Raw genomic sequence first — 12,003 nt, forward strand, 5'->3', positions numbered from 1 at the left:
TCCTATTGGCCCATACCAGGGCAACACTGAAGAGAAGGAAGAGAAGGGTGCTACCCTCTGGACTGGTTGTAAGTTGGTGGCTGACTGGGGGAGGGGGAACAGTGTTCCAGTTACCCTAATGGACCAGTCTCCAGCGGCCATAACAGAGTGGGTGCTTTGCAGGCAGAAACACTGGGGGGAGGGGGCTGCCAGTTAGTGCAGGCAGTATCTGGACAGTAGATGGTCTGGCTTCTTAGCAGGCAGCTTTTTTTACGCTGCAGATGTTTCTCAGCCCTGCTATACGCACAGAAAGTCCTTCTTCACACAGCACCATTAAAGATAGAGAAGTGTTCGTCTGGTCATCCAGTTGCTGCCTCTTCTAATCCTGGGACTAGATTCTATTCCCACCACAACCTTGGGAGCCCTCAGCCCACGCACCCCTGTTTTCTGCTTGTTTTCTGCTGTTTTTTCAGCAGGTCTACCCCTCCCCTCTCTCTGAGAACCCTGGAGACTGGAGTTCTGGCTCCCAGCCCATCTTGCTAGATCCTCTGTGTCCTAATTACTTTGCTGTGTTTTAAGTCCGTGCCGGCTGTGGTGCAAGTGGTTTGATTCTCTGCGTTGCTCTTAATGAAAGGGACACACAAAAAATCTCCTTATTGCCAGCTGGGAGTTAATCCCAAGAGACACAGGGTCCCAAATAGAAAGACTGTGAACCCGGGGCAGGGTGACACAGCAGGATGGGTGTGCGAGATTGGGGCCACGCAGGGCACAAAGGCGAACAGGAATTGTACGTGCAAAAGGGGAAATAGAATGTGCTGGGCAGACTGAAATTCTCTTTCGCTCTCCCCCTTTCCACAGGATCGCCATATCTCCTGCCTGTCTATTCACTAATCCACACCTCTTTCTCTCTCATATATAGACAGACGGTGTCTACACCCACCTGTAACATAAAGCATTTCTTTGTATTGGCCTCTCCACTGGCCAGTCTTTCTCTACCCTTCCACACCTTCCCCTCCACACCCACAATCCTTCCGTGCCAATAGGTATTTTCTGTGGAGTTAAATATGACAGTGAAAAGCAAATTAATGAAAAGCTACAACTATGAACTTTTTTTTTTGCATTTCTTTGGTACCATCTGCCCACAATATTTGTTTTGTTTGTTTACATACATTAATACACACATACAAGTGCTGAAGATCCAGATTTTGTTGTGGTGGTGGGGGAATATTTCACTTCTGAAATAATGATCTCTCTCTCTCTCTCTCTCTCTCTCTCTCTCTCTCTCGTGTGTGTGTGTGACATCGATCAATCCACCCATTAACGTGCACGTCTTCCACTGTTGATCGATCCGTGCCCCATTATCCCCCCTCCATCTCCATACAATTTGCCTTCCTGTTGGCGTCCGTTCCCCTCTCTCCCCTCCAACAAGCCCTTGTCAGCCTTCCAGCCTCTTTGTCTCTCTCTGCCTCCGTGTCCACTCCATCCCCTCTGACCCCAGCTGCTCCTTCATCTCCGCATCCAATTTCTCATCCTCTCCTCCTGGCAGCCGGGCGATTGCAGAAAGGGAAGACCAAAGCGGAGATGCTCCCCCTCCCTCCCCCTGCCCTGCCCCTTTATTAGATGCTAATCCCCACCACTTGGCACTGGTGCCCCCTTGGCACTAATGAAGAGGTTTTTTAATCAGCCGCCACCGCACTTCTCCGCCTGATTCCTATCCCCCGGGGACGGTGCCGCGCTGGAGGGTGCCGGAGCTCTCCGCCGCTTGCTCATTTATCACACTGCTTATGCCACCTCTCCACTCTGCACAGCCGGATTGGAGAGCACCTCCTGATTCTCTGAGCAGCATCTGGGGAGCATTTTCTCACAAGCTGCACACTGCGCCCTTGGGAGCGGCACTTTCCTTCGCCTGCAGAGGGGTCCTTGGCTCCTTTGAAACCTTTGGGGTGGACATGCGCTGGGTGCTGTCTCTTTGCTGAGGAAAGAACTCCAGACCTTCTCTCCAATGGCCGTGCAAGTGTGGGCCCCAAATCCGATGTTTGGGGGTTGATCTCCAGCCACCAGGTCAGCTGAAGGACTCGGGGCAACAACCTTACGCCAGCGAAACCTTTTTCGTGAACGATGTTATTTTGAATCAGTTTGGCAGCCTGTCCTGGGGGAAGAAAGAGGATCAAAATATTTGGATGTTGAACATCAGGTCTTTTCTTCCACTTGGGTGATTTGGAACTGAAGTGGACACTGTCTCCTTCTGTTGCTGCCGGATGGCATTTTGAGCTTTCCTCAGAACCCACTTTTTCAACTCCCTCAAGCAACAGACTGAAAGGCCCTGTTCCATTTGAACCCACGGCTGCTTTCGCGGGGGCTGAGATTCACCAGACAACTTTGACAAAAGTACCTCCAGAAAGAACCTTTTCTCTCTTCCTTTTCTTTTCCCAGCCTGCTATTCTTCAGCTTTGCACAAACTTTGGATTTTTATCATCCCTTTCCAGGCAACTGTTTGGCCAGGCAGATCTCAAGACCCTGAAGAGAATCAGCACGGCAAACTTGCGTCTTCTTGCAATTGTAGTGTGTATTTGAACAATAATCACCCTGCAAACTTGCAAGCGTGAATTGGAGGATATTTTTGAAGGAAAGCGGCGATGGAGTCAGGACAGAAGGGAAGAGATTGGATTCCTTCGTGCCTGAGGGAAAGTGGATTAGAATATAATTCTTAAAGGAGGACGAACAAAAAGCCCTTGGAGCCGTCTGACCCCAAAAGGACACAGCTGACTGACTGGGTGTAGGGGGCAGAGACAGACAGGCCGTATCTGAAGATAGTTTCTAACAGAATTGGAGGGCCAGGAGGAAACTCTTAACAGGAGTGATCTGAATGAAAAATAAGGGGCATTTCAGAGGGCTAGTTGGATTTTTGAGTGAGCAGAACCTAGAACTCTAAGCATTGCCCCTTCATCACAAGTGACGGGCATTGTGGGTTGTGAAGACTGCGCCTTAATCTGGCTACCCCCAAAAATACCACTGAGGGGTACCAATCTAGAGGGAAAAGAGGGGTGCTCGAGACAACGGAACTTGCTAGTAGTAAGTCATTTTGGGGAGTCAGGGTTGCAGGCTGGGTTTTCCACTCCTTTTCCCCTTCTCAGAAGCTTGAATTTGAGGGGTGGACGAGGCCTTTGAAAGCTCACAGATCTTTCCCCTCTTAGCAGACAAGCAGAACTGGCAAACCTCAAATCACTTCATGCCTCGTGACAAACTGTAGAGTTGTTTATACAGTCCCCTCTGAGCTGCTAGAAAAGGGGGAAGCCGGGCGCCCACATTTCTTGACACCCCATCCCTAATGGGGAGGTTTTCACTCTTTAAAACTATTTCAGAAAGGCTACTGTGCAGCATTTAGACTGCAGCAATTAAACTAAAGTTTAGACTATTTCCACTCTGTCTGTTTGGAAGAGACTTTTTTAGTCAAGGACATGTGAGGGGAAAATCTGAGATGGTTTGCAATTCTTTGTGGACTCTAAAAGACTTTTGCATTGACTTCAAACCCATCACTTTAAAAAACCAAACCAAACCTTAAGGGATTTAAGATTTTAATTTGGAAGATTGTTTAATCGGGGCAATGGCCTACAACAGCTTTTTAACAAGACTTTGAATGGGTGTTGTTAATAATTAATTAATATAGCGATAAAAGGGGGGAAGGTTAGCAGTGGGGGAAAGTATGTGTGTGTTTTAAAGTTCTTTTTAAAGTACTCAGCATAAACTAGGCAACCTGCTAATAATTACTTTATACACAGATCATTAATCAAAATCTGGAAGGTCTAGGTAGGAGTCATGCTGCCAGGCTCCTTTTGTGTTCATTAGTTCAAACTAATTTCTTTCTGAGACCTCAGGTATCTTGGGTCCCAGCACCCGCCTGGCTCTTAAGCACTCCACAAGTAACTAGTCCCTAATAAGAACAGAACCCCAGGCTGAGTTCAAATTATGATTACACCATTTTGTGGTGTACTGCTTCATAGTGGACATATTGGATGGGCATATGAATAAGGAGGAGAAAATCATGATCAAAAGTGAGGCATTCTCTGTAAATGGAGCTTTGTTCAGAATTGGCTTCGCTCCACTGAAACAAGGAACCAGCAGATTTATCCAACAGTAGAACATAGTTTTCTGGGAATTGTGAGCGAATTCAAATTATTTGGGTGTGACTTCGGGCAGCGAAACAGACAGCTCCTCACATCTCTTGGGAAAACAGGGACGATGATTAAACTGAGCCGAAGGTCCCGCTCCATGCTCTCCTTGGGCCTCAACTCTTTGGCCCTCTGCTTTTCGGTTTCGGCCTTCTGCACCAGCTATTGGTGCGAGGGGACCCACAAGGTGGTTAAGCCCCCCTGCCTCTCGGCCGTCAAGAAGGGGAACTGCGTGCCCATCAACAGCAACGAGACGGTGGATGGGAACGTGACCATGGACCCCCACGTGGTCCAGTACATCTGGGAAACGGGCGAAGACAAGTACGCTTTCCGCTATTTCCACACGGGCTTCTGGCTCTCGTGTGAGGAGCATCACGGAGGTACGAAACCAGCCTACATCTCATACGGAGCAGATTCCATGACGGCTGTTATTACTTTGACAGCTAGGTCACAAGCCCCTCTCCTGTTAGATAGACAAGAGAGGGAAAGGGGAAGAGTGTTGGGGGTGGGGATGTGGAAGGTGGCTGTCAAAGGGCAGCAGAGGAGCAGAATAAGATGAGGTCTCCACCTCTTGTGATCTAGGGCCAGTGGTCATGCAGAACAGACCGCATGCACACCATGCAGTTATAGCGCACAACTTCCCCCCGAAGAATCCTGGGAACTGTAGCTTGCTCATGACACTTGGCATTGTAGCTCTGTAGATTCTTTGTAGGGGAAATGTGCTTTAAAATAGTGGTGTAGATCTGGATTCCTGATCCACCCCATATGTAGTTGGGTTTGTTCTACTCACCTCCCCCCACCCCACCCCGGTCCTGGGGCTGCATCCTTGCTCAAATGAAGCCACCTGCAGTTTAAAAGACAAGTGTGTTCCAAGCCTGGGTGGGGAGTGGGAAGGAAATCTTGACAAACAGAAGAATGACATAATTGTCGCGACCAGCACCAGCCTTTGGATAAACTGACGCCGTCTTCTTTCATTGTTCCACTCTTTTAGAGGAGAAGTGCCGGAGCTTCATTGAGCTGCCCCCCGAGTCGGAGAAAGGTGAGATTTGGGGAGGGCAAAACAGGCCATCTTGTCTAAGGGTGCAAACACAAACGGGAAATGGCAGAATTAATAATGCTGTTTTATGTTGAGACATACCGGTGGCTCATCCGACTGAGTCCTGTCTGCTCCAGACATCCAAGATGGTGGCCGTTCCTGCCTCCTCGTGTGGGAGCGGATGCCATAGTTTAACTGAAGTGTTTCTTCACACAGGGCATAGTTAAACTATGGAATTCACTTCTGCTAGAAGCAGAGATGGCTGCCAGCTCTGAACCTTTCCTCAGAGGAGAGGGCTAAACTTATGTACATGAAAGAGCTACCCACTTCCTGGACATGACTGGCTTTTGTAATAAAATTTGAACCCCCCCCCCCCCTATAAAACCCACCACCATAGTGGAAATGCATAGGGCAGAAACATTCTGGACATTGGAAGTCAGCACAATATTTTTTAAACTTCTGTGCATTAGGTTTTCCTTTGGACCTCCTATTATTTATTTTAAATTATGTACATGCCATATTGCCTATAAAATATTATGATGTAGTATTGCATCTGTTGCCCCCTGCTAGACGTATGTTTCACAAACACTCAGAAATCACAGATGGAACCTTTGACACGGGAGTGTTATTTAAAGCCTGGGAGCTAATTAAGTTATTGAAATTAATAACTCAGGCCGAACAATCCTATACTCCAGATACTGCAGGGGCCCACCATAATGACATGGGCATAACTCTCACCATACCCTGCAGTACTGGAGCAAAGGATGACATCTTTGAAAGATCTTACAATATTGGCAACCAGTTTGCAGTTTTGGAATATGAGCTTAATGCTAAATACTTGCATTGGACCTATTTGTTGTGCATGAACGTTTTACTCCAGCATTGAGTATTTTACATTAATTTCAATGACAAATAGGAAACCCAACCCCTGCTCTCTGTTTACCATACTTCTAATTAATATGCAGTGTTCCACAGCCCTTTAATTCACAGGGAAGGAGTACAGCTCAGTGGTAGAGCATCCATGGAGCAGAAGGCTCCAGGTTCAATCCCCGGTGTCCTCAGGTGGGGCTGGGAAGCCCTGCATAGCTACTGCCAATCAATTCAGCACAAGGCAGTTTTCTGTGTTCCTCTTGTTTCTCTTCTCTTCTACATCCTGGCTACAAAAGTTGGCTTTATACCAACCGTCATGTGTCCCCCACACCAAACAATCTTGTGAATCTAGTTGGTGAGGATTCCATTAGAGATCTTCCTCTATCCCCAAACTACAGCTTCCACGATTCAGCGGGGAGAAGGAACGACTATGAAATCAATTGAAGTCCGCAGTTTAAATGTGCCTACAAAACAGGTCACTGTGATACTCATTATTGCCGAACCAAGTAATGAGGCTGAGCACTGTTTTTTCCTCCTTAGTTATTTATTGCGTATGAACCGATTCATTGTAGAGTTAACTCCATCCCAAAGGCTTGCCATGTGTTATCAACATGTTAAAAACATCACAAGTGTTATAAACATCACAAGTGTTATAAACTCGTCGAGCAGGTTTTCACAGGTAAAGCTCCAGGACGAAAACAAGAGTGCTTTGACATGGAGCGTTAATGCCCAGGCCTGTGCCTGGAGAAAGCGGGAAAGCCCTTATGCTGAGTTAAGCTGCTGGTCCGTCTAGCCCAGTTTTGTCTACCTTGACTGGCAGTGGCCCTACCTGGAGATGCTGGGGGTTGAACCAGGGACCTTCTGCATGGGGAACAGGTGCTCTACCACTGAGCTACGGCCCTTCCCCAGACTCTGTGGGACATATAAAGGTAAAGGGACCCCTGACCATTAAGTCCAGTCATGGCCGACTCTGGGGTTGCGGCGCTCACCTCGCTTTATTGGCCGAGGAGCTGGCGTACAGCTTCCGGGTCATGTGGCCAGCAGGACTAAGCTGCTTCTGGCGAACCAGAGCAGCGCACGGAAACGCCATTTACCTTCCCGCCGGAGCGGTACCTATTTATCTACTTTGATACACTTTCAAACTGCTAGGTTGGCAGGAGCAGGGACAGGAGCTCACCCCATCGCAGGGATTCAAACCACTGACCTTCTGATCGGCAAGCCCTAGGCTCTGTGGTTTAACCCACAGCGCCACTCGCGTCCTGTGAGACATATAGCTTGTTTATAATCTACCACTCACCACCCACGTTACTTTCCAGGGGTGCTGTGGCTCTCCGTTGCCTCCGAATTCCTTTATATTATCCTGTTGACTGTGGGGTTCCTATTGATGTGTTTGGATGCCGTCTACTATGCCAACTTCATTGATGGGCTCAAGATCAATGCTTTTGCGGCTGTGATCACCGTTCTCTCAGGTATCTCGATCTACTCTGCACCTCCAGCAGTCAGCTACTTTTCCCACTAGGTTCCCACTAGCACTTAGACCTAACACTCATTTTGTATGGACTTTCTTTTTAAAAAAATCATTTTTATTAATTTTCCAATAAAAACACCAAATTAATATATCCAATCATAATCCAATTAAAATAAAAAACTAAAATAAAAAAGACCAAATTATAATTGTTGATTTTTCGGGGCTCCCCATAGTCTGGACCTCTGAAGCATATCTTCAAATCTCCGCCCTGCCTCTCCTCATTTCCATATTTTCCACATCCCGATTTTAATGCTTTAAAGATCTCCGTCCCTGACTCTCCGATTCTCTCATTTTGTCTGGACTTTCACCACTGACCCAAACCCCATCCATATAGTACTAGAGATCATGGTCCAGTCATTCCTGTATCATGTTCACATTATATCTAAATGTGTACAAGGAAGTCTCTCTTTAAATGAAAAGTATTTGGGGAGTGATTTTGAGTGGGGAAACAGGTGGCAGGCAAAGGTTGAAGCCCCCAAAATGAAAACAAAACGATGCAACCCCCAACTGTTCTAGTTTCTTTATACCCATTTGTGTGTAATGTGTCGTCGTCGTCGTCCCCCTTGAAAAGGTTACTGCGCATGCTTGGTGGGGCAAGCACTGGCCACTGCCTGCTTGATGCTTGTCCATGACAGGGCCTTCTCAGTGGTGGTGCCCTCCACCATTGTTGAGTTTGTGTCTGTCTCCCTCATTGTTGAGTTTCAGGAGGAATTTTAAAACATTCCTGTATAGGCAAACATTTGATAGCTGAAAGATATGCTTCCTGGCAACCGTGAGATCACTGGCCGAAAGACTGTTTGCTACCCTGGGCTCTTCTGGGAGGAAGGATGGGATATAAATTAAAGCCACCACAACATTTCTTATTCATATGTGGTGTCCAGCAAGGCACTCTGCCAGCTTTGTAAAGGGTAATCCGAGGTAGCTGGCCTCATTTCCCAGCATGTGATCAATAGTGTGTGTCCATTGCTAGAGGCAAACAATACAGTGAAATACTGAAGCCATGAGCTAAACCGGGCCACAAATGCCTGTCAGTTCATGTATTCAGCAGGATCAAGCCTTGGTATAGCTTTCCCTAGAATGTACAACTTTAAGCTTTCAGGTAGGGATAGAATCTCAAGTTTGAGTGTTTTCTCAAGGACACAATTTCCCAAGCAAAGTAAAACAGCATTTCAGGGATTGGTTGGCCCTACCATTAGGCAAAGTGTGGTGACTGCCCGAGGCAGCAGACACCAGGATTCTAAAATGTACAGCCTTACACTTGTAAGTGAAATCTCTCAAGTCTGTCAAACTTGCTTTCTGTTGGGCTGCCATGGCTCTGCTCCTATTCAGCTCAGACCCCAGAAAGTGGTACCCAAGGGAAGTAAGCGCACAGTGGCTGGGCATATTCTGAGTATCTTTCTGACCATCCCTTCCCAACAGGGCTCCTGGGCATGGTAGCCCATATGATGTACATGACCGTCTTTCAGGTGGCTGTGAACCTGGGACCAAAAGACTGGAGACCTCAGACATGGTATTATGGCTGGTCATTTGGGTGAGTAAAGCCAGCATGGGAGAGGAGTGGGGTGTGGGTAGGGTAAATGCAACCCAGGACAGGGCTCCTACACCTTTAATTAAAGCATAGCATCAGGAATTTCACCAGCTGTAGCTTAAAGGTGCAGGAGCCCCGTTTCCTTTTGAATCCAGCCACTTTGGGTGTTGGCATTTGCATTTGAGAGCAGAGTTGTTGCTCTGTCCAAAGATGAAAGGAGGAGAGGATATGGGAAGGGAAGTGGAAAGAGGGGAGAAAGAGAGACAGAATGATGGACAAAGGTGGAAGAGAAGAAATATAAGATGGGAGAAGTTACTGGATGAGTGGACAGTAAATTATTGTGACTGAAAGCATTAGACCTGAGAACCATAGCTGTCAACTTCCAGATTTGAAAATAAGGGATCAGCAGCCTTGAAAACAAGGGATCAGCAGCCTCACCTGTCCCGGAGACAGTCTACGGGATATCTAACAATCTGGGATAGCAGCGGGAAGCAGTGGGTCTCAACTTGTGGGTCCCCAGATGTTGTTGGACTACAACTCCCATCATCCCTGAGCTCTGGCTTTGCTAGCTAGGGGTGATGGGAGTTGTAGTTCAACAACATCTGGGGACCCACAGGTTGAGAAAGGCTGAATGGGTGAAGAATTGTGTCAGAACCGGTGTATACATGGAAAAGGAGTTTCGGGAAGTCAGTTATCATGTGGGAACTGGATAGATTTGGCAGTGCAAGAATGACCTTGAGACGCACCCCTTTGCACCCCCTCCCCAATTTCTCTCCCACAGCATGGCCTGGCTCTCGTTCACCCTTTGCATGTCGGCCTCTGTGCTGACCCTCAATACCTACACCAAGACCATCCTGGAATTCAAGTACCGCCGGCGGATTTTTGAGAAGCACACGGCGTCAATGGGGAGCAGCAGAGGTCCCGGCTCGCCTGCTCTGGCCCCTGACCTCGAACGCTTCCTCTGGGATAAATATATCTTCAGCGTTAGTGACTCTCTAGACTTCTCCCCTAGCCCACCGGGCCCAATGGCTCCCTGCAGCGGGCGCAAGGCCTACGCGGGAGGGTATGCTGGGCTCGCAGGAGGTCACAGTGGAGATGCTGGTGACGAGGATGACGGGGAGCCATGCTAGAGAGAGAGGATGTTGGGTGGAGAACAAGACCTCCCACCATCACATCCCTTCTCTTCCATTTGCTCACCCATCCACCCAACTGTTTGTCCCATCACAAATATGCCCTTCCCTCTGCTTAGGCAACCTATGGCCATTTCACAACCTGTGAAAACATTGGTTCTTTGAGGTTGCCATGACTTTTAGGTTGGGTAAAAGGGCGAGAGCAGACCTATGGATCAGGCCCATTTCAAACTGTACAAGCAGTTACTTTTGGGGGGGGTAGGGCAGGGAAGACAGCATTATTATTATTTTGGCAGCCCTACCAGGAGGCAAGAGGAGGCAGCTGCCTCATGTGTTGAGTTTGGGGCGGTAGAGTGGGAGGTGGGCAGCTTAAACCCAGAGGGTGAAATGTATTAGGAAGCCACTGTGGAGGAACCTCATAGGAATAAATGGAAGCCGTGAAATGATATTGTTGCATTCTTGTGGAGCGCTCCTTCGGTAACACCAAGAGCTGGCCATGAGATTTTTCCCTCTAAGGCAAAGGACAAGATGGTCCCCGCCAATACACTGGCATTTGAATCATTCTTAAAAACTGAGGGGCAGCATCTGCCACGGCACCTGAGGAAGGCAACTTCAGGGATCACGAAGAGGCCTGTCTCTTTACCTCTCAGAATCAGCTGCCTGAGGCGGCTGCCTCACTTTGCCCAATGACAAAATCCCAGTGTCCCGATTTTATTCCATAAATGCTGTTCGGATGTTTTCTTCTTTAGGCGCCGACATGCCTCTGGCATATGGCCACAGATCATGGGGGATACCTCTCAGATTGTGCATTGCAGTTGCTCGTGGGGAGTGTGGCAGGAGATCTTGGCCCAATCCCACTGTGACTCCGTGAATTTCGAGGCCCTCTTATGCTTTCTGGCATGTTCTGTGAGGGCTGTGGCTAGTTAGGAAATAGCCACTGCGACAAGCTTTCGGCCTTGTTATTTAGGTGCTGCGGCACCCACTTATGTTAGTAGAAACCAATAGGATTGCCTTCTGCTTGCGGCTGCAGTAGAATTGTGTGTATCCACTGTCAGTTGACCCCAAGGGCTGTATATAACCATTTATTTATCCAAGGTTGTTTGCGGTGCATATTGGACTTGTTCCTTACTAATCCTGCATAGGGCCTGTCTGTAAACAAGGTTATTAAGTATATTACTCAGCTTGCACTCTGCTTCAGTTATTGTTTCGTTCCTGAGAGGGAAAATTCCCACTCTCCTCCATTCCCATCAAATATTCCTATCTACAAATCCCAGGGTCAGCAGAAACTCCTGCAGCTCCCTGTTCTGCGGCGCATGTAGCAGGCTTATTCTTTCACTGCTGTTGGGAGGTGTTTTGAGCTAGTGTCATAAAGACTTCAGACTTTTCCCCAATAACCAAGGCGTGGAGCACACGTATACACTAAACCCCAGCTTTCTCTGTTGTGAAAGCGCCCTAACAACTCTGATAGCCTCCTCACATCCTGAGGGGATGTCAGCGAGTGAGGCCCAAGTGTCTTTATGTATGTGGCGTGTACAATATGTTTGAGTAGTAAAATAGGTCTTGCCCTGCCCTGTTTTCACATTGCCCATTTCAACCAGGCACTGAACTGTTATGGCTCTTTTTCAAGGCCCTGGGCTCCTTCAGCGTCACAGCCCTGGCCCCCCGATGGCAGCCATGGCCCCTCAACACTGTCCCCACCTCACATGCCTTCCCCCCAAAACCCATCTGCAGCTCTCCTGATTTATCTCATCGGCTTTGCTTCA

The 12,003-nt window shown here is 48.0% G+C and overlaps 1 protein-coding gene across 1 annotated transcript; it reads left to right on the forward strand.

The window, feature by feature from the left end:
* Positions 1 to 26: 26 nt before the first annotated feature.
* On the forward strand, positions 27 to 12,003 carry LOC310662411 (germ cell-specific gene 1-like protein). Its single transcript, XM_083409322.1, has 6 exons — positions 27 to 68; positions 2,466 to 4,528; positions 5,140 to 5,187; positions 7,371 to 7,523; positions 9,002 to 9,113; positions 9,892 to 12,003. The coding sequence occupies exons 2-6, from the start codon at positions 4,219 to 4,221 to the stop codon at positions 10,238 to 10,240; spliced, it is 972 nt and encodes a 323-aa protein (XP_083265448.1). The 5' UTR covers positions 27 to 68; positions 2,466 to 4,218; the 3' UTR covers positions 10,241 to 12,003.

Source organism: Podarcis tiliguerta (genome assembly GCF_965153285.1).
Source record: "Podarcis tiliguerta genome assembly, chromosome: 13".
In the NCBI taxonomy this organism is placed as follows: Eukaryota; Metazoa; Chordata; class Lepidosauria; order Squamata; family Lacertidae; genus Podarcis; species Podarcis tiliguerta.